Source organism: Ricinus communis, chromosome 4 (assembly GCF_019578655.1).
Source record: "Ricinus communis isolate WT05 ecotype wild-type chromosome 4, ASM1957865v1, whole genome shotgun sequence".
Taxonomy (NCBI): Eukaryota; Viridiplantae; Streptophyta; class Magnoliopsida; order Malpighiales; family Euphorbiaceae; genus Ricinus; species Ricinus communis.
The window spans coordinates 4135903-4160078 of record NC_063259.1 but is presented as its reverse complement, the minus strand read 5'-3'; the positions used below and the strand labels follow the sequence as shown (position 1 = coordinate 4160078).

Below are 24176 nucleotides of genomic sequence, written 5' to 3'. Positions count from 1 at the left end.
CTTTAGTACTAAGAGAATTAAATCGTTAACAATTTGCGTCCAAATTCACTAATACTGTTAATTCAATAGTTATAGCTCATTCACTTGGTGTCAATTGCTCACGATTTCACCACCATTCCGTTCCTTACTTAGCTCTCATCCAGGACTAACCATGCCAATTTTCATCAATTTCAGAGAAAAAAATTAAAGAGAAAAAAAATACTTTCATAATTTGATTTTTCTTTAGTTCTAGTCAACTCCGATGAGTTTTGGATGATCTAACAAGATTAGAGAGCCCTACACCATCTATTAGATAAGACTGATTTTGCAGCAATTAGACTTTATTTAAATCAATTGCCAAATATATTGACAGCACAAATTATTAACAATGTAATTTTTAAAATACTAAAATGTCAAAAAAAATTTACAGAAGTCTTTATATCTAAAGGTTAAACCATAAAATCAAATTTTATACTTCCCCTAAAAAAAATAAAACCTAATAAAATTAAACATGTATTTAAAGTAAAAGTAAGTAAACGATAAATTATGGAGGTATTAAAAGTGGATATTTATTAATTTGAAAAGAAATTCATCAATGCATGATGGTCTGCCAAACATCCACTAAAACTTGTACACTTGTTATTCATTTGACCATAAATCCAAACGAAACTTATCCAAGTAAATTACATTCTAACAACTCTCTATCTATTCTTAGTTAAAGTTCTAATAACCTCAATAACTTTTCCCTCTAATTGGGATTCCATCATCCCCTCATATATATGTATATATATATATAAACATCTAAAATCTTTGTCATAATTTACAGACACAAAAAGAAAAAAAAGAAAAAGACACTAAGGTCATGGCTTCTTCCTCTGCCAATTCTATTCTCACTCCATCCTTGATCACCCCTTCTTCTCAAGCATCTTCGTCATCACAATCAAGATCATTTCTTGTCCCCTTTTCCCATAACAACTTCACCTCCTCCACACCCATATCCTTAAAAGTCTCCCTTGGCAGGAATTCTTCATTATCATCTGTCAAGAATGCAATAAGCACAGCAGTAGAATCAGCAACTCCCGTGTCCAGTTCGGAAAAAATCAAGAAAGAAGACTTTCGAGAAACAAAGCCCACTCCCACCATTTTAGTGTCCGAGAAACTTGGAGATGCAGGCCTGAAGCTTCTACGTGAGTATGGGAATCTAGAGTGCTGCTACGATCTCTCAAAGGAAGATCTCTGCAAGAAGATCGCGTCATGCGATGCACTGATCGTGAGGAGCGGGACGAAGGTGAGCAGGGAGGTGTTTGAGGCGGCGAAAGGGAGGTTGAAGGTGGTAGGAAGAGCAGGAGTTGGCATAGATAATGTGGATCTTGGAGCTGCCACGGAGTTCGGTTGCTTGGTGGTTAATGCACCAACTGCTAATACAGTTGCTGCTGCTGAACATGGGATCGCTTTGCTTGCTGCCATGTCTCGTAATGTTGCTCAGGCTGATGCCTCCATGAAAGCTGGTATGCAACTTTCTTTTTTTTTCTTCTCCTCTTCTAGGTAAATTCTTAATTTTCATATTTTTTAATATAAATATGATAAATTTTATTAATAATTAAGAATTTTTTTATGAATGTATACACCATAATAAATAAATAAAAAGATATGTATATACAAATAGTTTATATTTTAATATTTAATTATATTTTTATGTTGAATAAACATATATTCAATTATTTAAAATTAATAATATCAATTATTTAAAAATTTAATTTTTAGTCATTTTAATATTTAAATAGATCTTACATATATCTAGATAAAAAAAAGTTCAATTTGAATAAAATTTAAAATAATTTTTATAAATAAAAATATCAACTGAATGAATGAATTGGATTTTTTCAAAAAGTAATAATAATGACTGGAAAAAAATGTAAAAAGAAAAAAAGAAAAAGAAAAGTCAAGCAATTACTACATGGTGGAGCCATGATGGAACATAGTTGAGAATGAATGAATTATTGTAGTTGAAGGGGTCCAGCAATTAATTAGGGCATTAGCATTTCATTAATTTGTTCTAAAAGTAGAAGACTAAAATATATAATCGCCTATTTTTAAAAATATTAAAGATAAGTCTTTTTCTGTTTTCTTTTTCTGTTTTCAAATAAAAAGAAATGAAATCATAATTGAAAGACCTGAGTTGGTAAAAACTGAGAGAAAAATATAATTTATCTTTTAATTGCACTTCGACTGTGAATAAGAATCTATTTATGTTTGTATAGTCATTCCACCGTATACAAATTGATTATATAAGTTAAAAGAAAAAGAAGTTTGTAGAAAGAATGTGGGTCATTCTCCTCACTTAATGGACCTTCTACAGCTCTACCTTTGGTCATCTGTTGCTTTCTGCAACTGATAATAGTAAATAATAAGTAATAAATGAAAGACAAAAAGAAAAAAAGTAGACGAATCATTGGATGCTTTTGCACCGACACTAAGCCCGAATTCATTCATCATCTTCCACATGATGCTTGTCTTAAAATATTACACATACATTCTCCTGCATTATTAACATTACACGGTCCATTAGATCAAAATCTAAAAAATAGTAATTTATATGATACATCCTCATAGTATATATATATATATATATATATATATATATATATATATATATATATATATATATATATATATTCATAATACTAAGCACAATTGTATATTTAAATACATAAAATTCGGATATTTAAATATTTTCGCTTTTCATAAAATTATTGGTACATAAAATTATTTTTAATATAATTAAATAGATTTCTTAATTTATATTTTTTAATAATTTTTAAATATTTTTAACATTTAATTTCATTTAATATGTACAATGTTTATTGTCATAAATTAATTAGAAACATGTAAAAGGTTATAAAAAATAAATTTCAGATATTAGCATACATACCCCTAATATTAGTTCAATATCCCTTCATATAAAAGTCATATTATTATTGGATTGAGATTCTCCTAGATCTGCTATGAAATTTTAGGATGCTTTATTATTAATATTAAAGCATTAGTAATTTAAATGGTTGAAATTCGAGATTCAAGAAATCATATTATTAAATCTCAATGCCACCGATTCCTATATTCATTTTGTTCGAGTTGTTGAAGTTGGGTTCAATTTATCAAATATTGTATTAAATTTGAATTACTAATAAAAATATTAAAATTATGGGTTTTAAGACTTTTAAAATTTAATTATAATTAGTCGTTTATTCGTGTGTGTTGCACGACTTTATTATTATTTTGATTATAAAAAATTAAATCTATAGATATAATTTAATAAAAAATTTAATATTTAATATTAACTTATGATATTTTAAAAGAAACAATAGTAAATTAACTATTTTTAATTGTCCTTAATTTATTCTTAAAATTTTAACATTTAATTAGTGTAATAATATAACAATTACTTTAAGAATGCATATTAACTAATTCTAATATTATATAAATTATTACTATCAATATAAGTGATATTATTATTTTTAAAATTAAAAATTATTATAAAATTAATTTATTAGTAATATATTTAAAAATATTAATTTTTATAATTAAAATCAATATCTAATTAGAAAACTAATACATATATATAATATATATATTAATATATATATATATATATATATATATATATATATATATATATTTATATTTTAATCTCTTAGACTAATTTTTATTTTGACATGCGTATTTATTTTTAACACATGAGATTCAAGTTTATATGTATTTATAATTTTATAATTAATTTATTGATTAATAAGTTACATTCCTAGTTAAATCGACTCTAATTCTAAAAGATAACATATTAATTATATTTTAAAATTGTATTAACTAATAAATAGTTTTCTAATCGGATAATGATATTAATTCTATCTTACAAATAGTATATTAATTATATTTTAATATTTTATTCACTAATAAATTAGTTTTCTAATTAGATAACAATTCTAATTCTAGAAAATAACATCTTAACTAATATTTAAATATTATATTCAATTATAAATTAATTTTTAATTATATAATAATTTTTACTTTAAAAAAGTAGTATCAATTATTTTGATAGTATTAATTTATATAATATTAAAATTTATTAACGAATATTTTTAAGATAATTTTTATATTATTGCACTAATAAAATTTTAAAATCTTATTAGATTAAGAAGAACATTTAAAAATAGTTAGTTTGCTATTATTTTAAAATATTATAAATTAATGTTAAATATTGGAAATTTTATTAAATTAAATCCATCAATTTAATTTTATAATCAAAATAATAATAATAACCGTGCAATGCATGGATAAGCGACTAGTTTATTATTAATATGTTATTTCTTATTATTAGAATTAATAGAAAAAACTATAAAATTATACATAAATTTAAATTTTGTGTATCAAAATAAATACACATGTCAAAATAAAAATCATGTATCAAAAATTAAACACTTATGTCAAAAACATTTTAAATCTCAAAATTAATATATATATATATATATATATATATATATATATATATATATATATATATATATATATATATATATATATATGGAGTTTTAAAATTTTAAATTTAATCATCTATGCCATAACCTGAGATAAAATAAAGAGTAAATTACGATTACTCCTAAGTTTAACCATATTAAGCCTTTTGTTTAGTTATTTATTTAAACAATGAGTTTTGTCCTTTCATTAAAACACAGTGACCGTAAATTTTAATTTTCAAATAAAAAGAATATAAGTGTCAATATGATCAAATTACAACGATTTTACCATAAATTTCTTCAGTATCAAACATGATATTATTTGGTGTAATTAGATATGGACTAATGTGTAAATGTTTTCTTTTGTTTTTTGTTGTTGTTGTTGCAGGAGAATGGCAGAGAAACAAGTACGTAGGAGTATCAATTGTGGGGAAGACATTAGCAGTGATGGGATTTGGGAAAGTGGGAACAGAAGTAGCAAGGCGTGCAAAAGGATTGGGCATGAATGTAATAGCTCATGACCCTTATGCACCTGCTGATAGAGCTCGTGCCATTGGTGTCGAATTGGTCTCTTTCGATCAGGCCATTGCTTCTGCTGATTTTGTTTCTCTCCACATGCCCCTTACTCCTGCTACCCAGAACATCTTCAATGATGATACTTTTTCCAAGATGAAGAATGGAGTTCGCATTATTAATGTTGCTAGAGGTGGTGTCATCGATGAAGATGCCTTAGTCAGGGCCCTTGATTCTGGCAAGGTCGCTCAGGCAGCACTGGATGTATTCAGCGAGGAGCCCCCGTCTAGAGATGGCAAATTAGTGCAGCATAAGAATGTCACTGCCACACCTCATCTTGGTGCAAGCACAAAGGAAGCACAGGTATGGTATGATTGTTTCTGTATCTGTAACTTACTCTGCACAAAAATAATATGTAAAATGAACATATACAATTGTGACAGGAAGGTGTAGCAATTGAAATAGCAGAAGCTGTTATTGGAGCACTGGAAGGAGAACTTTCAGCCACTGCTGTGAATGCCCCCATGGTTCCTGCTGAAGTGTTGTCAGAACTAGCCCCTTATGTCATACTAGCTGAAAAACTTGGCAGGCTTGCTGTACAGCTGGTTGCCGGAGGCAGCGGAATCAAATCAGTGAAGGTGCTTTACAAATCAGCTCGAGACCCAGATGACCTCGACACCAGACTTCTTCGAGCAATGATCACCAAAGGGATTATCGAACCAATATCAACTTCAATTATCAACCTGGTAAATGCAGATTTTATAGCAAAGGAAAAGGGACTCCGCATCAGGGAGGAACGTGAAATGGTCGATACATCCCCTGAATCTCCTGTCCACTCACTCCAAGTACAGATATCCAACGTTGATTCTAAGTTTGCAAGTGCTGTTTCGGACACCGGAGACATAAGCATCGAAGGGAGGGTGAAATACGGGATTCCTCACTTGACACGGGTGGGATCATTTGCTGTTGACGTGAGCTTGGAAGGGAACCTCATTTTGTGCAGGCAGGTAGACCAACCAGGCATGATTGGCCGTGTCGGAAACATTCTCGGCGAGCATAATGTCAATGTCAGCTTTATGAGTGTTGGGAGAACTGTCAGGAGGAACCAGGCTATAATGGCAATTGGGGTCGATGAAGAACCTCAAGGCCAGGCACTTGTAAAAATAGGTGAGGTATCTGCTATTGAGGAGTTTGTTTTCCTCAAGTTGTAAATTGTTGGGGGCTAATTAAGAAAAAATATCCTGATGAAATTGTGTTGCTTGGAAGATGAATGTTAGTGTTGGTTTTCAGGAATCTTGTTTGTAAGTGGAGTAAAGAATAAAGTTGGTTAAGCCACCTGCTAGAGAAGGATCACAAGCTATCTAGCTTTGACATTCTAGGGCTTTCCAAAATATTTTAGCTAAGATTATAAATTTTTTTGTGTAGTTATATTAGTATATATGTATGTATGTTTGTCTATGAACAGGAGATGGATGGTTCTTTTTCTTTATCTAGTTGTGTTACTACTTTTACCTTTTTACCAATAGGATTCTAGTTTTTCTCTTTTCTTTTTCTTTTTAATCCATGGTGGAGCAAAAGAATTTTCTTAATACAGTATAACTTCTTATAATTAATATATTTAATCAAATATTTACGATTTATAAATTTAAATTAATGAAATTATTAAACAAATAAATTAATATGTAAAATAAAGAGCCTAATATAAATGTGCAAGCTAAATAACTACTCTTTAATCTAACAAGGGATTACCATAAAAGATTATGCTCTAAATAATTTCATAGGATCTATGTTTTCTTTTAATAGAGAATAAATTTTTATTTTACTTCTTTTGGTGGCACATGTGTAAAAATAAAACTTTATTTTGAATTTAATAACTTTTAAAAAACTCTTTATATTTAATAACTTTCTAAAATTTTTTATTTACTACTAATTGACATATAGAATTCAAATACATATGTAATTTTATCTTTTCTTTTCTATTAATTTATCCATTAATAAATTATTTTTTAAATAAATAATTATTTTAATTCTAGAAAATAGTCTTTAACTATACTTTATAATATTATATTAACTAAAATTATATTTTCTAATCGGAAAATGATTCTAATTCTAGAAAATAATATTTTTTAAATTTTTTTAATATTATATTAATTAGTAAGTTAATTTTTTAATTATATAATAATGCCTAATCCTAAAAATAGTAATATTAGCTATATTTATAGGATCAATTTATATAATACTAAGAGTTAATTAATAAAGATTTTTAAAGTAATTTTTGTATAGTTTAAAAATGACATTTGTTTTCTCTTATGAACCAAGAAAAAAGGATGAGTTGATGAATGGAAAATAATGAAAAATTTAAAAATTAGTTTGAGAAAACACTGAAAGAGTAGAGAGAAAGAGGAGCAAAGAATTATAGTGGTTCGAGTGTTAATAAACCCTACATCTACTCCCCAATTCATAATTGGGCATTTACTATCTTATCAATCTTTATAAAGTAGAATTTTTTAAGCTCACTCTCAACTTGGTATTTTTTAGTTCATACTAAACCTTACATTTTGTGTTTTAGTAGCTAACAGACAATCCTTATAAGAGTTTTTCTAGGCTAATCCTTATACCTTATACCAAGTGTTTAGGCTAACACTCAAACCTCATAAGAGCATTCAAACTCTTACAACAATCAAAGAATAAGAAATTAATTACAAGAAAAAAGAAATTAAATGCACAATAATATGGACTTTTGGAGGTTGTTGATCAACTATAAATGATCATTTGGTGTGTTTTTTATAGTCTAAAAATTCCAAATAGTCGTTACTCACATAACCCAAAATATCCACCATATTTTACTTTAAGACAGTGTATTAAATGCATTTGTCAGAATGCAAAATCACCGTCGTGATTCTTGCTTCACGATTGCGAATCTTGAACTACCACCAATGGCTATCTAACGTGGCGGTATAGCATTGGCGGCTTTTCAAATATTACCATTGTCGGTTCCTAACGGTTACTTTAAACTTTAACTTTTGCGGTAGCATCCACTCGAGTATGGTCGCGAATCTAAGCTTTCCAAGCCATTTTCTTCTGCCTTGAAACTTTTACTTTTGGGGTCGTACCCCATCCTAGTGCAGTCGTATTGTTTAAACTTTTATATTCTCGAAGTTTTCGCCATGAAAGTGTTACTTTTTGCAGTCGCAATTCTCGAGGCAACCTTTAATGCTACAATACCAACACTTAAAGAAACATTAGAGTGACATTTCAATTTGTTTGTTAAGATCAAAACAAAGAATGACAAGGCACTTGGCTAACAATTATTCCTTTTTGATTTTGACAAACAAATTGATTGAAAAATTTTTAAGAGTAAGTAAGTGTGTGCTCAAGTTTGATGTTTGTAGTCTAACTCCCCCTAAGATGTTGCTCCCCCTTACTTTATGCATATTAGTTAAGAGTTATAAGATGAATTATGTAAGCTTCTCCCCCTTTGTCAAACTCAAAAAAGGGAAAACATTAGAGGAACTTATAAAACATAAAGAAGAGAAATAAAGGGAGGAAAAGTAATCACAACAATAAGCATTAATATTAATAATAATGTGGAATTATACAAGGATATGTAACTTAAGGTCAAAAGCAAATAAAAAACATAAAAACATTGAAAACATGAATGCTAGTGAGATGAATGAAGAATGACGTCTAAAAATCTTTGGACCCACTTGATTCCTCTTTATTCACATCCTCCTCCTCATTAGACTCATCATGGGATAGGTGCCAAGAATCCAGATGATAAGGAAGGATTCCATGGTGCTTTTACATCTCAATGAGAACTTCATGGACATGTTTGAGAAGTCTATAGAATTTCTCAATCCTTTTAGCTTGTCTAGTCATGAAGATCATCATCTTATCCCTTAGGGTGATCCTTTCTTGAGGGACACTTGTCTCTTGTTCAACCTTTTCTTCTTTACTCTTGGTTTCCTCTACATCTTCCTCCTCTTCCTCTTCACCCTCTTCCAAACGCAACCTAACCCACTTCTTTTCTTTAGCTTGTTCCATAGAGGAAAAGGCACTTGTACCCAAAATATCTCTCAAAGACTCATCACCCTTTCTTTTTAGAATCTTAGAATGAAAAAAGTATTGGATGGTTATGTAGTTTTTGCTCATGAGTAGGGGGTCTTTTAGAAAGACAAGGTTGGTTAGGGTGAGAAGTTTGAAGTAGTTTGCATTCATTAAGACATAAGATGAAACCATGACACAACCACGAGAGAATTTAGAGAGATAGACAAGATAATCAATGAGGAAGTAGGTGAGTTAGATAGGCTTGTTGTGGACCATCAATGGAGAATGCAAAGGTCCTTTTGGGTGATCTTCTTATGACCACCATACCTTCCATGAATGGTTAGTGTGATGATTCTGTGAAGAGTCCAATGGAGAAGGTACTTGAAGTGTTTGACATTAGAGTTTTTATCTAATTTGGTTTCAATAGAAATTTCTTTCCAAAAAGAAACTAAACTTACTTAGAGATCCCCAAGGGCCGTGATTCCATGTTTTTGAAAGTTGAATATCCCTCTAAGTTCATTCCTTGCCAATTGCAACCTTTGGCTAAAAAGGTTGAATGTTATGCCAAAGTATCCAAGCTCTCCTCCTTGCCTTTTGCTAACTTTTAGGGAACTTAAAAATTCCAAAGTTAGTTCCTTATGCCCATCCATGTTTGGATAAACCAACTTCTCTATTTGAATGTTGTTGAGGTGCTAAAAAACATCTTCATATATTCCAAGCTTTCTAAAATCCATGTTGAGAGGGGCTTTAGATACCTCAGACTTCTTTTTAGCAAATACTTTGTACTTATTCCTTATTTTTTGGTTGGTTCCTTTTGTTCTTGTGGATATGTCTAGAGAGAAGGCAAGAATATCTTCATCTTAGGCCTTATCCTTGCCCTTGTATCCTTAGGAAGTGGTCTTCTTAGGAGCCATTTAGAGAAAGATGAAGGAGATGATATGTGATGAAACTTGGAAAAAGTTTTAAAGAATGCTCAAAAGAAGAGAGAATTTTCTTGAAAGGGTTTGAAGATGTTAAAGTGTATGTAATGAAGTCTGGGGGAATTTATACACAAAATTCAATCAAAAATGGCAAAACTTCATTTAAGAGGTGTAACTCCTCATAAATTGTTCAAAATAACGGTAAAAAATTTTGCAAAAATCATGCAATTCATGACCGTGATCATGGAGTGCGACTGTAAATTTCAAATTCCTGTTAGAATGGCTAGTTTGACTAGCTTCGGCAACCGAGATTAATTGAGTCACGATCACGAAAATTGACAAAAATACTATAGAAGCAAGGCTTCAATCCTCGCCCATTTTTGCGACCGAGCTCTTGCATCGCGACCATAATTTTTGAAATTTTAGAAAATGTTGAAAATCTTTAAATGCAAATGATCTCTTCTTTAGTCCTATATCATATGTAATTCATATTGATGTATGAATAGATGAATTAATAATAAAATCATCACATTGACTTTTATTGTAATCCATTCAACAATCTTTGAAATTAGATAATTAAATACAGTACAATCAATTGAGACAATTTCCTTCAAACATACCTAGTTCCCTTTTGATAAAGTTTAATCTATCTTCACTAAGAGTTTTGTTGAATATGTCAGTAAGTTGATTATTTGTGTCAATAAATTCTAATACTACGTCACCATTTTAGACATGATCACTCAAAAAGTGATGTCCAATATCTATATGCTTATTCCTAGAGTGTTGAATAGGATTCTTAGATAAGTTTATAGTACTAGTATTGTCACATTTAATTAGTATGTGACCAAGCACTTAGCCATAATCCTTGAGTTGCTGCTTAATCCATATAATTTCGGTACAATAACAACCTGCCACGACGTATTCCGCTTCGATAGTGGATAAGGCAACCGAGACTTGCTTCTTACTAAACCAAGATACTAAACATTCACCTAAGAAATGACAAGTACCCAAAGTGCTCTTTCTATCTAAAAGACTACCCGCACAGTCGTCATTGGAGAAGCCAATTATGTCAAATAAAGTATTCCTTGAGATACCAAAGACCTAGATGCATGGTTCCTTGCAAGTATTTTGGAATTCTCTTAATAACATGCAAATGAGACTCTTTAGGACTAGATCGAAAGTGAGCATACAAAAAAACACTAAACATAATATCGGGTCTAGAAGCTGTAAGATAGAGTAAAGATCTGGTCATACCTCTATATCTTTTCTCATCAATAATCTTACTCTTTTCATCTTTGTCCAATTTTATTGATGTACTCATTGGTGTCTTAGCAACCTTGAATCCTTCCATTCCGAATTTCTTGAGAAGTTCCCAAGTGTATTTGGATTTATTGATAAAGATGCCATCCTTGCATTACTTGATTTGCAATCTGCTGTGCGCTATCCGCATGCGGCAAAGTGTACTGATCGTATCAAGTAATACAATGATGAATTGCATTACTAAATTTGCAATCTGATGCGCGCTATCCGCACACGGCAAAGTGTACCGATCGTATCAAGTAATACAATGATAAATAAGAGTATCGTTCTATTAGAGACTTAATTATAAGTATTATCTTCAATCATATACTAATATTTAGCAATCAAAATGTTGTTTGGATATAGTAATATTTAAAAATATAATAATCTCGAACAAAGATTAAAACAATTGGTAAACTTATCAAGGATAAAGCCTATTTAGGTAGTGAATCCCCCTAATAAATTAAGTATTTCATGCAATAAACAACAATTAATTCAAATCAAGAATTGAGTTGGCATTTCACAAAATTAGGTTTAAACCTTTTTCAAGTGATTAAATCCCTAATCCCTAAGAGGAGGGAGAGGAATCGCTTCTCAAACCCACTTACTTAGGTCATGCATTAAGAGTAAGGAACTATTGAACCAAAGGATCTTGTAGATCTATCTCTGTATCCCAATCAATCCTCAATCCCTAAAATATGATCAATTCATAAAAAGTTATCTCTAATCAGTTTATGAAAATAAACCCCAATCAATACGATGACTTATCAATTGAAATAGATAATTAAGCAATCAAAGGGACAAAACAACTCATAGAAAAGATTAATTACATTAACTTTGAATCAATTCGTACAAAATAAATTAGGGTTCATCAAAACCTAAATAGCAAGAAAATTAGTTCCTAAACATCACAATAAAGAAATAAAGATTAGGAAAAGAAGATCTCAAACTATTCATGGAAGAGTAAAGATGAAAACCTTTAGTCTTGAATCTTTAATCTCGAAAAATAATGAATGATTTAATGTTCTTCCTTGAGAAATGACCAATCAAAACCCTAAAAATGGAATAAAAATAAAGCTTCTCAATGTTTCTCTCTCTACAAATAAAAATATGATTGAACTCCCATAAAATAACTTTAAAAGTTCCTTCAAATATTATCTTTTTATATTCCACACGGGCACCACATAGCCGTGTGACATCCTTAGCTCAAAATCGCTCTTGAAACAATCCTCTAGTCACACGGGAAGGGCACACAAGCATGTCCTCTTCTTATGTCGTTCCTTGAACAAATTGCCATTCTTTTGCATCTCACACGGGAAGACCACACGGGCGTGTGCTTCCTATGTGATACATTCCTTCAATCTGCCACTTTCTAAACTTCACACGGGAAGGCCACACGAGCAAGTTCTTTCCCTGTCGTGTCCGTATGATTCTCCATCTCTTAATAAACAAGTGTTTCTTGGGCTGATTTTCATGTATTTTGATGCCAAAAATTCTTCTTGTCATGTAAGCTTTGCCAAGTACCTAAAAAGGATTGAAAACAAACTCTAATAAACAAACAGAACTCAATTTAAGGTGAAATCAAGATAAACAAGAGTAAAAAATAAGTGCTTCTAGCACTTATCAAATTTCTCCGCACTTGAGCAATTGCTAGTCCTTAAGCAAATTGAATAGAATAAAAAACGAAGAGATGACAAACTCTCTCTTTCCAAAAAAATAAATGTCAGATAATTCATAAGTTAATCATTTATTCATCACAATCTAGAATCATTAGCCAAGGCTGGATTCTTAAACAAAATACCAACTTTTAAAGTAATTTCATAATAAGAAGCACGTGGATTGAAATACTTGACATCCTGATAGATCATAAATAGTTATACTTATTGTGTTTAATTCCCTTACATTTTGATTGAATAATGTACTTAATTATGGAAATTATGTTTATTCTGACCTAGGTGGTGAAATATCAAGGATTGAGTAGAATTCAGCCTAAAGAAATGTTTTAAGGTATCACTTGTTAAAAACCAAGTCTTTTGGAGGAAGAGCAAAAATTTGGGCAGAAGATCATTTTCAATAAGGCGTGACCACGCCTTACAATCCGTGAGCTGCTGGAATCTACAGAAGAGAATTTCGAATTTTCAAGATAAATTCGTGGTGGACCCACTTTTATATAATTCCCTTTATTTTTGGAAGTGCTGGATAAAGAAAACTTAACCCCATGTTATTTAGGATTTTAATTTGTTTAAATTACCCTTTATCTTATCCTTCCTTATAGGGATAAGATCATATAGGAAGTTTATTTCTTTTTTATAAGAATTATCTTATTAGGGTTTAGATTTGACTTCCTATATAAGGAGGCTAGTTCTACCAAGTAAAGGGGGGCTGAGTACTTTGAGATTATTATTATTTTTCTTCTATCTTCTTATGTTCTTTTCTTGTGAATTTTTATTCCACCATGTGTGGCTAAGTTTTTAGTTTCTGATTCAAGAGTGAATAAATTCCAATTGTGATTTTGTGAGGCTTTGTGCTTAACAGAATTCTTCTTTAATTCAAGTATTCCTTATTTCTTGTTTTTATTATTTATGAATTTTTGATATTGATTGAACTGACGAGTCAACTTTGATATTGATTTTTCTATTGCTAAACTTTGAGTTTGTGATCCGTAATTGTCATGAACGATTGACACAAGTAGCAAGGAGCTGGCTTATATGTGTGTGATTGCAGCCTTTTCGAATTACATAGCTTGCATGATAGGCTCTAGAGAAATAAAGGAACAAGATTAATTCAATTGCAGCTATCTCAATTAATTAATGTTGGTTTAGTCATTCTCATTATTCTTAATGCTATCATTGAGTTGATATGGAACACTATCGTGCCCAGTTGACTAATGGTAAGTTTTGATTTGGATGCTGGGTCTAAGTCAATTATATTAGGAGAATTTAACTTGTTGCGGCTTTTCCGAATAAGTAGACTAAGTACTTGAATAGAAAAATTGATATTTAAGCCTATGATCATGATTACAATTGGATGGAGTTAGCACTCTTGAATTGGAAATTTGTTAAGATTGATTTTTATTTACTTTAATATTCAACCTTCATTATTTTTTGTTTATTTATAATTTTGGTTCAAATATTCAAATCCATTTTTATTTAACTTTGAGAAGCTATTCATATTGGTTCCCATGGGATTCGACCTGGTTTCACTATTTCTACAAGTTAGTTTAGGAAAATCAATAATTTATTTTGAAGGGCTTCGACAACCGGTTCACATCCTAAGTTAGGGAAATGAGCATTCTTTCCAAACAACTCAAAATTTTGAAGAAAATAGAGATAAAGATTTCCCCTTAAACATAAACATATTCCCATGAAGCACCACTATTTAATTTTTTTTAGAGATTCATGCATATTTAAGATGGTCAATCTAGTCTTTAACGCGAATGTAGACATTTGTGATGCCTACCCCTGGTTACTCAACTAGAATCACAAATTCAAATGTCTGCTAATATTCTCCACTTTTCTTTAGTTTGTTTCCTTTATAGTTCGAACCTTTGTTTGACAATAGCGGACTAGAGCAAAAAACTTTTAGCATTGTACTTTTCTTTACTTTTTATTTTTATTTTTTTACATTTCAAAGAATAAGAAAATGTAAAGGGGTATTAGATATGTCTGAAAACTTAATACTCATAAATATAACAAAGGCCTCAAGTTAGAAGAATAGATATGCGACATATATCACTCAAAACCCTAGCATGAATACTGAGTTTAGTTCACAATTCATAGCCAAATCAACTAAATCCCGATTCAGTAAACAAGTAACTAAAATCATTATTGTGAACCTACAAGTTCGAGAGAGAGAAAATCATAACAAGTAATTAATTGAATTCAATAAGCTCGACATAGATCAATCATAAATAAGCAAAAGACAATAAAACCTTCCTCCACACTTATTAGGCACATTGTCCTCAATGTGTCTATAAAAATCAAAAGAAACAACGGGAAAAAAGTTGCTTTCGTAGATCTAACTAGATTGCATAATTCCAAGTCTAAAACTTTGAGGTACCTGTTCAACTAACACACATTAAACACAATGATAATCATAAAGGTAATAGGGAATCATAAAAACCCACCAAATTAGGGAAGCGAAGTTACTGTTAAATAAAACCAAATAAAATATACTGAACAAGAAAAGAAAATTATGCAGAAATTAAAACCATTCTAATTCAAAACACAACAAAAAAAACAAAAAAAACAACTAAATTGTTCAAAATATGTAATAAATAACATAAAAACAAATTTGGCATTTAGCCCGCAATTCAATCGTCATCATCATCGTCGTCTTTCTCCTCATCGCCGTCATCGGAATCAATTTCATGAATTGCTCCATCATTTGGTTGCACTTGATGAGATTGATAAAAACTCGGTGGAGGTCGTGGCGGAGCATATCCTTGTGATTGCCAATAATACACCAATGATTTTTGGAACCAGTCTATGTTCATTTGTTGGCGACACATCATCTCTTGCTAATTCGAAGCATCCCCAGCATTTGAACTTAATTATTGAGCAGCTTATTGTCCTGACATTGAAGCCCATGAAATTGCATTCCCAATATGCAAATTTGCTGCTTAAATTTTATCGACTTTAGATCCTCATCCGTCCGCACAAAGTAGTAGGCCATCCAATCCTTATATGGCTCACCTCTAGAAGGTGGGGGACGGAAAGAAGAAGCCGATGGTCTATCTGCTTAGGGAGTAGCGATGCACCTGGGGTATCGATAGTGAACACCGGTGGATCAGTTGACAAGTCAAACTGAAAATCATCTTGAGGTAAAGGTATGTTAGGCAGAATGCATTCTACCTTTTCCCTGTGCTGCAAGGTTTCAAGACCTATCAATTTTAGTAACCCATCCAATGTCATTGCTGAAAGCCCATCAAAAATCCGCAGATTCTTAGCTAGCCTTGTTATGTACATACCACCATACAAACACCCTTTGTCCAATTTCTTGGCCTACTCTAGCAAATACACTAATAAACTCAAAGCCATATTGCACCATATACCCTCCTCTAGACACATCAAATAAAATAGGTCATATTGAGTGCAATCCCTCCAATCTCTCCTCTACTCGTGATTATAATAGTTAATAAGAAATGCATAAAATGCAGTGGAAAAGAATCAAAAGCGGAGGCCTTTGATTTAGAGGTCACAAACCTAGGTGTATTCGGTGCCAACTTTACCCAAACCTCTTCCAGAGTGCGCATGCCTATATTCAAAGAACTTGAAAGGCGCATGCCTATATTCATCGGATGCTACTTCTTCCTCCGTATAGATACCTATAACAATGGCATACTCATTCACTGACATATCAAAATACTTTCTTCCTGATCGAAACTTCATTGTCTTACTCGTGCAATCAATCCTTAAGCCAACCTCGAAGCATAGAGTACACAAACAGTTGAGGGTGATCTCTCTAAAAGTGGGTTCCGAAATCTCAAAAAATTTCTTCCATGCCAGTTGGTTTACCCATCCTCTAAGTTTCTCCTCAAAGCCAATAGAATGCATAAACTCCCAATTGAAGTGACGAGTTAGGCAAAATTTCTTGTTGGCTAAATTTTCAAACCGTGCTCGGAAGACGTTGTTGCTAAATTGCACGGATGGATGATTACGATCAAAAGAAACCAATGGGGCGGCCAAAGGAGGGCTTGAGATGAAGAACTTCCACTCCTTGGACGTTCTGTTGGGATTTGGGCAGGAGTTCGCTTTTTGGATGCACTTTTCTTGGATCCCATTATGAAGAAAAGGAAAAAGAGTGAAACGGAAAGAGTAAAAGAGGGGTAAAGAGTGTTGTTAAAAGGAAAATATGGTATTTGGGAGCAAAGGAGTGAGAAGAAATGAGAAAAAGATTATAAAATTTTTAGAGAAAAAAGGGTAGGAGGCTAGGGTTGTTCTATGATCAAATGAGAAAATGAGAAACATACTTTTATATTTTGCATTTTTTTGTTCCACACAAGAAGAGACACGGGAGGGACACGAGCGTGTCACCTCCCCGTGTTGATGGGAATGACTTTAGGATGTTTTGTTTATGTTACACAGGTAGGAGACACAGGTGTGTGATCTCCCCGTATGGGTTCAATTAGTTTCGAGAAGTTTGCTCAATTTCACACGGGAGGGACACGGGCATGTCTCCTCCTTGTGTCATATGGGCTTACTCTCGGCCTATTCCCTCTACTCCACATGAAAGAGACACGACCATGTGGTGCATAATATTATGTAAATTCATAATTTTCTTTTTAATGGAATCATGCAACTAACTCCTATATGCCTTATTCAATTAATAATAAAATTGAAAAACGAGCAATTCACACAAACATGTTTAAATCTCAAATAAAAATTGAATTGAAAGAAATTAGACTTATCAAAAAGCATAAAGGACTAACCAAAACTAAAATAACTTAACTCTAAACCCTAAACAAAACTAAAGAATAATCAACTAACTAATAGAAAAATTTATTAACTAGAATTTAGAGACCAAATATTATTCCAATGGCTTCCTTGGGCGCCCTCTCCCTCTCTTAACCTTAGGGGGTTGCGCAACCTTCTTTGAACATCCTCATCCTCTTTTGGGTGTCAAGATGATACGATCATGCTTCCTGGGACGACCTCAAGGTCTTGGGCTAGGTAGGGTGATTTCTCGACCTTCCTAATCACTAGGTTCACTAGGATCACTCTCTATACTTGCATCAGATTTTGGATCTTCATCCATAGTATAATCTTCATAAAAATATCTCTCTTGGTAAGCTCTCTCATAGGCGCTCATTCTCCACTATTTCCTCTAAAGTGTAAACTTATTCATTGATTTAGGGGTATGCTCTTTGATAAGCTAATATGGCAGTAAACTCCTCTGGTCTTGGATCCCATAGTCTTCTTCTCCTATAGAATGTTACCCATATTCTATGGGATGTTGAACGAGGTAAGGGAAAATCCCGCTTCACAAATCTATCTAAGCGTGGTGTGGGTAATCATGATCTATGCCTAGATTTAGGTGGTGACGGTGAAGGTGAAGAAGGAACATCCTGCACCTAGTTTCTTTGAGTACTCATGGCTATTAGAGAAGTAGAAAGAATGAAAAATTTAAAGGGAAGATAGAGGATGTCCTATTTATAGAGCATTTTTGCAAAAGTTGATAGTCCTTATTAGAATAATATCAGGATTCTAGCTATCATAGTGAAACTAAACTCTTACTCCTTAAAGAAAAGGAAAAGAAAGACAATTCTAATACAACAACTAGTTTAATTCTAATTCAGTAAAACTCTAAAATCTTATGGGCCTTAATTGAATTAAAATGGGCTCTAACCTATGAGAAATTAAACTAAAACCTAGTAGGAGTAAGGAATGGGCTCAAATCCTTAGTCCTAAAATAAAAAGAAGAAAATAATAATAAAAACATAACTAACCAGAAATAAAAGTAACAGTAAAACTAATTAAAAGTAAGTAGTAGGTTGCCTCCTACCAAGCGCTCCTTTAACATCCTATTAGCTAGACAATTCTGTATCTACTCATGTTGACTTGAGAAGTTGTAAAACTTCTTTTCCTAAATCAAACTCTCCTCCAAAATATAGTTTCAATCTATGGCCATTAACTTTTGAATTACCCTTTTAAGGATGGATCAACTCAACTGTTCCATATGGAAAAATTTGTTTAACAACAAATGGGCCTGACCAACGTGACTTTAACTTACTTGGAAATAGTCAAAGTCTTGAATTGAACAAAAGCACCTTATCTCCAGCTTGAAACTCTCTCCTTCACTTTGTGTGTTCTTTAGTTAGACCGACATTCTCATACACATGCAGCCTCCATTCATCCAATTCATTAACCTACACTTTTCTCTTCAAACCTGCACTAGCTAGATTAAGATTAACTTATTTAATCGCCCAGGCTTTGTGCTCAATTTCAATAGGTAGATGACAAGATTTTCCATATACTAATCTAAAAGGAGTAGTTCCCAAGGCTGTTTTGAACGCAGTCTTGTAGGCCCATATAACATCATCTGGTTTAATGGACCAATCCTTCCTAGATCGTTTTATAGTTTTCTCAAGGATCCTCTTTAACTCTCTATTGGTATTCTCTACTTGGCCACTAGTTTGTGGGTGATAAGGGGTAGCAAAATTTATGCGTGACACCAACTCTCCTTAATACTTTTTCTAGCTGAGAATTACAAAAGTGTGTACCCCTATCACTAATAATGGCGTTGGGGATGCCAAGCCTGTAAAAAATCTTTTTTAAGAATTTCACTACTACCTTTACATCATTATGAGGCAAAGCTTGTGCCACGACCTATTTAGGGACATAATCAATAGCCACCAATATATATTTATTGCCAAAAGAACTGGAAAAGGGTCCCATGAAATCTATGCGCCATACATTAAAAATTTTACATTCAAGTTTATGTATTGGGGAATTTCATCACAAGATGAAATATTACTTATACGTTGGCAACGGTCACATTCTCGGATAAATGATTGGCTATCCTTAAATAGAGTTAGCCAATAGAATCCTGATTCTAGAACTTTTTGAGTTGTTTTACTCACCTGATAATATCCCCTAGCTAGTCCACTATGGCAATGACCAATAATGATCACAGTTTCTGGCCATGCCACACACCTTCTTATTATCATGTTGACACATATTTTAAATAGAACAGGGTCTTTCCAAAAGCAATATTTCAAATCTGCAAAGAATTTCTTCTTTTGTTGATAAGAATATTCTTTTGGAAGATCCATTGCAACTAAATAATTTTCAAAGTCAGCATACCATCATCGTATTGAAAAATCTAAATTACCTACTAAATTTGTGATAGTATACAACTGTTTATCTAGAAAGTGATCATTAATGTCGCTCTCGTGTAACTTCTACAAATGGGGGTTCTCAAGGCATGATAGATGGTCAACTGCCAAGTTTTCTGCTCCTCTTTTGTCGTGTATCTCCAAATCAAATTCCTGCAAGAGTAAAACCCATCTTATCAATCTTGGTTTCATATCAGTTTTAGAGAACAAATACCTCAATGTTTAATGGTCAGTGTATACTATCATTTTAACAAAATCATGTATGATCAAAATTTGTCAAAAGCAAAATAACTGCAAGCAGTTCCTTTTCAGTAGTAGTGTAGTTCGCATGCGTGTCAATCATCCCTTTACTCATGTAATAGATGGGCTGAAAGTGCTTTTCTTTCCTCTGACCAAGAACAGCTCCAACTGCAATGCCACTTGTATCACACATTAGCTCAAAGAGGAGACTCCAAACCAGTGCTACCATAATTGGGGTGCTGACAAACTTGGCTTTTAGGGAGGTGAAGGCTGCCATACATTCCTCATCAAATATAAAATTAACATCCTTCTCCAAAACTCTAGTAAGAAGTCTAGCTATTTTAGAGAAGTCTTTAATGAACCTACGGTAGAAACCTGCATGCCCAAGAAAACTTCTAATAGCTTTGACGGAGGAAGGAGGTGGTAGTTTCTCAATAGTCTCAATCTTTGCTCTATCCACCTCAATTCCTTTACTAGAGATTTTGTTTCCAAGCATAATGACTTCATGGACCATAAAATGGCATTTTTCTCAACTTAGCACTAAATTGGTCTCCTCACATCTTATCAATACTTTCTCCAAATGCTCTAGACATTCTTCAAATGAATTTCCATGGACAGAAAATTCATCAATGAAAACTTTAATAATATCCTCAACCAAGTCATCAAAAATAGCCATCATGCACCTTTTAAATGTAGCTAGTGCATTACACAATCCGAACGACATTCCTCTATACGCAAAGGTTATGTAGGGGCATGTGAAAGTAGCCTTTTCCTGATCCTTAGGGGCTATTGGAATCTGAAAATATCCCGACAAACCATCTAAAAAACCAGTAGTACTTATGCCTTGATAATCTCTCTAGCATTTTATCAATGAATGGAAATGAGAAATGATCTTTCCTCGTGGCATCATTCAACTTCCTATAGTCGATGCACACCCTCCATCCTGTCACAGTTCTTATTGGGATTAGCTCATTATTTTCATTTACAACAACTGTCATGCCTCTTATTTTAGGCACTACTTGTACTAGGCTTGCCCAAGAACTATCCGAAATAGGATATATAATCCTGACATTAAGAAGCTTAATCACCTTTTTTACTACTTCCTTCATGTTGGGATTGGGACGCCTTTGAGGTTGCACCACAGTTTTAAAGTCTTCTTCTATAAGAATCTTATGTGTGCAAAAGGAAGGGCTGATTCCTTTTATATCTGTAATTTTCCACGCTATTGCCCTCCGCCTCCTCCTTAAGACTTCCAATAGCTTAGCTTTTTGGTCATCCAGTAATGCAGAACTGGCTATTACTAGTAGCTTGGATCCCTCCATCAAGAAGGGATATTCCAAATGATCCGAAAGTTGCTTGAGTTCTAAAGAAGGAGGGTCTTCAATGGAAGGCTTCATCCATCCTTCTTTCGGCATCTAAATAGACTCGAATAATTGCTTTCTCATTGGCCTTGCTGCCTCAAGGTAGGCTAGTAGTTCTGAAGCTCCTGATATCTCACATTTTTCCTATTCCTGCACCAAACATAACTCTAAAAGATCTTTAGCAACAATAGATGAAATACAATTCATAGTCTCATGCTTAATTTTATCATCACTAAAATCCATGTCATCAAGTACAAGTGGATGTCTTATAGCTTAAGGATATGAAAGGTTACTTACTCTTCCCGTACCCTAAGAATAAGCTTACCATCATGAACATCAATGATGGCCTAGCTGTAGCAAGAAAGTGTCTTCCTAAAATAAGGGAAACATCAATAGTTTCATCCATATCCATAATTACAAAATCCACAGGAAAAAATAAACTCTTGAACCTTTACTAACAAGTCTTCAATGAAACCCCTGGAATATACAATAGATTTATCAGCTAGTTGAATACTCATGAGTATTAGTCTAGGTCCTCCAACTCCTAGTTTCTTGAATAAATTATAAGGCATAACACTAATGCTAGCCCCCAAGTGAGCAAGTGCATTATCAATATTTAAATTATCAATAAAGCATGGGATAGTAAAACTCCCTAGTTCTTTTAGCTTCTTTGGTAGTCTCCTTTAAATGATCGTTGAGTTCTTTTTGAATAGTTGTACCATTGATACTTCCTCAAGCTTCCTCTTCCTAGAGAGGAGTTCCTTTAAGAACTTAGCATACTTGGGCATCTGTGATAGAGCTTCCACAAAAGGTATGTTAATATGCAACTGCTTAAAGAGTTCAAGAAACTAACGAAATTATGTATCCAATTTATCCTTCTAAAGATGAGCTAAAAAGGGTGTCCTTGGTTGATATTCTCTCACAATAGGGGCAGACTTTGATGTTAATTATACTTTTTCTTCTACTACAGCCTGTACACCCTTTTGTTCATCATTAACCTTCTCAATCGTAGTATAATTCTCATCTACTTCATTCATCTTAGTTTTTAGCACTTTACCACTTTGCAATGTAACCTTAAGCTTCTTCTTAGGTTTGGCTTATGTGTTGCTCGACAAACTTCCTTAAGGCCTCTTACTTAAGAGTTTTACAATTTGTCCCACTTGATTCTCCAAGGTCTGAATCGAAGCATGCTGGTTTCTAAAAGCTGTCTCAGTAGTTTGAAACCTTGTTTCAAATGCCGAGATGAACTTCTTCATCGTCTCATTTAGATTACTCCTTCTAGGAGGAGCCTAATGTTGGTTTTGCTGCTCAAAACCTAGGGGTGGAGGTCTTTGTTGATTATGATTCCTCTAAGAGAAATTCAGGTGATTTCTCCACCCGAATTATAGGTATTGCTGTAGGAATTATTCTGCTGCCTAGGAGCATTTCCTATATAATCAACCTGCTCTAATTTAGAGAAAGTATTGCCATTTTGGCAATCTTGACTTTGATGACCACCCCCACACCAATCATAAGTCATAACTTGTGTCTGTCTTCTAAATGAAGACATAGTCAAAACATCCATATTCCTGCTCATAGCTTCTAACTGTGCATTTAGAGAGGTCTACCGCATGGATTCCACTCCTTTTGACTCGAACCTGCTCTCTTGGATTCTGCCACTGATAATTCATAACTGTTATATCCTTAATAAGATTCATAGCTTGCTCAGGAGTCTTATTGTTTAGTGATCCACCTGCTGCAACATTAATAGACTATTTACTTGCATAATTTAGTCTATTAAAGAATGTATGAATTTGCAGCCATAAAGGTAAACTATGATGTGGACAGCTTCTCAGTAAATTCTTGAAACATTCCCAACAATCGTACAAAATCTCATTCTCTTGTTCAAGAAACCCTGCTATGTCATTCCTCAACTTGGCCGTCTTAGAAGGTGGAAACTATCTCTCTAAGAACTTCTCAGTCAACTGATTCTAGGTCGTAAATGTCCCAACTAGAAAAGACTTCAACCACTTCTTTGGCTTATCCCTCAACGAGAATGGAAATAGTCGCAATCGAATAGCATCATCAGATATCCCATTAATCTTGAAGGTATCACATATCTTTAGAAAATCATCCAAATGGGTGTTTGGATCCTCGTTGGGTAAACCATCAAACATGCAATTATTCTGCACCATCTAAATAATGTTGGGCTTAATCTCGAAGTTGTTTGCCGGAACATTCGGCCTCCCAATACTCGATGTAGCCCTATTAAGAGTTGGACATGCATACTCTTGCATGGTTCTCTCCCTAAGTGGAGCTCCCATTCTTAATTGTTCCTCTTCTTGGTTTGGTTCTCCTTCTTGATATTGATTCTATAACTCCGCCACCATTTCGGCTAAAGCTCATTCTCGTTCTTCTCTTTGTTGCTTTCTCAAACTTCTTTCCAACTCTGGTTCGTAAGCGAATAGTTTCGTCGAACTAGCTCGGGTCAATA

At 32.9% G+C, this 24176-nt stretch overlaps 1 protein-coding gene and 1 non-coding gene across 2 annotated transcripts; both read left to right on the top strand.

Moving 5' to 3' along the window:
- Window positions 1-689: 689 nt before the first annotated feature.
- LOC8264748 (D-3-phosphoglycerate dehydrogenase 2, chloroplastic) lies at window positions 690-6489 on the top strand. The gene is made up of 3 exons (XM_002524964.4): window positions 690-1487; window positions 4876-5363; window positions 5444-6489. Exons 1-3 carry the CDS (start codon window positions 842-844, stop codon window positions 6209-6211), a joined length of 1902 nt encoding a protein of 633 aa, XP_002525010.1. The 5' UTR covers window positions 690-841; the 3' UTR covers window positions 6212-6489.
- Window positions 6490-23512: 17023 nt separating this feature from the next.
- On the top strand, window positions 23513-23619 carry LOC112535707. Its single transcript, XR_003079791.2, has one exon. It is a non-coding gene; the product is annotated as a small nucleolar RNA R71 (small nucleolar RNA).
- Window positions 23620-24176: the final 557 nt, after the last annotated feature.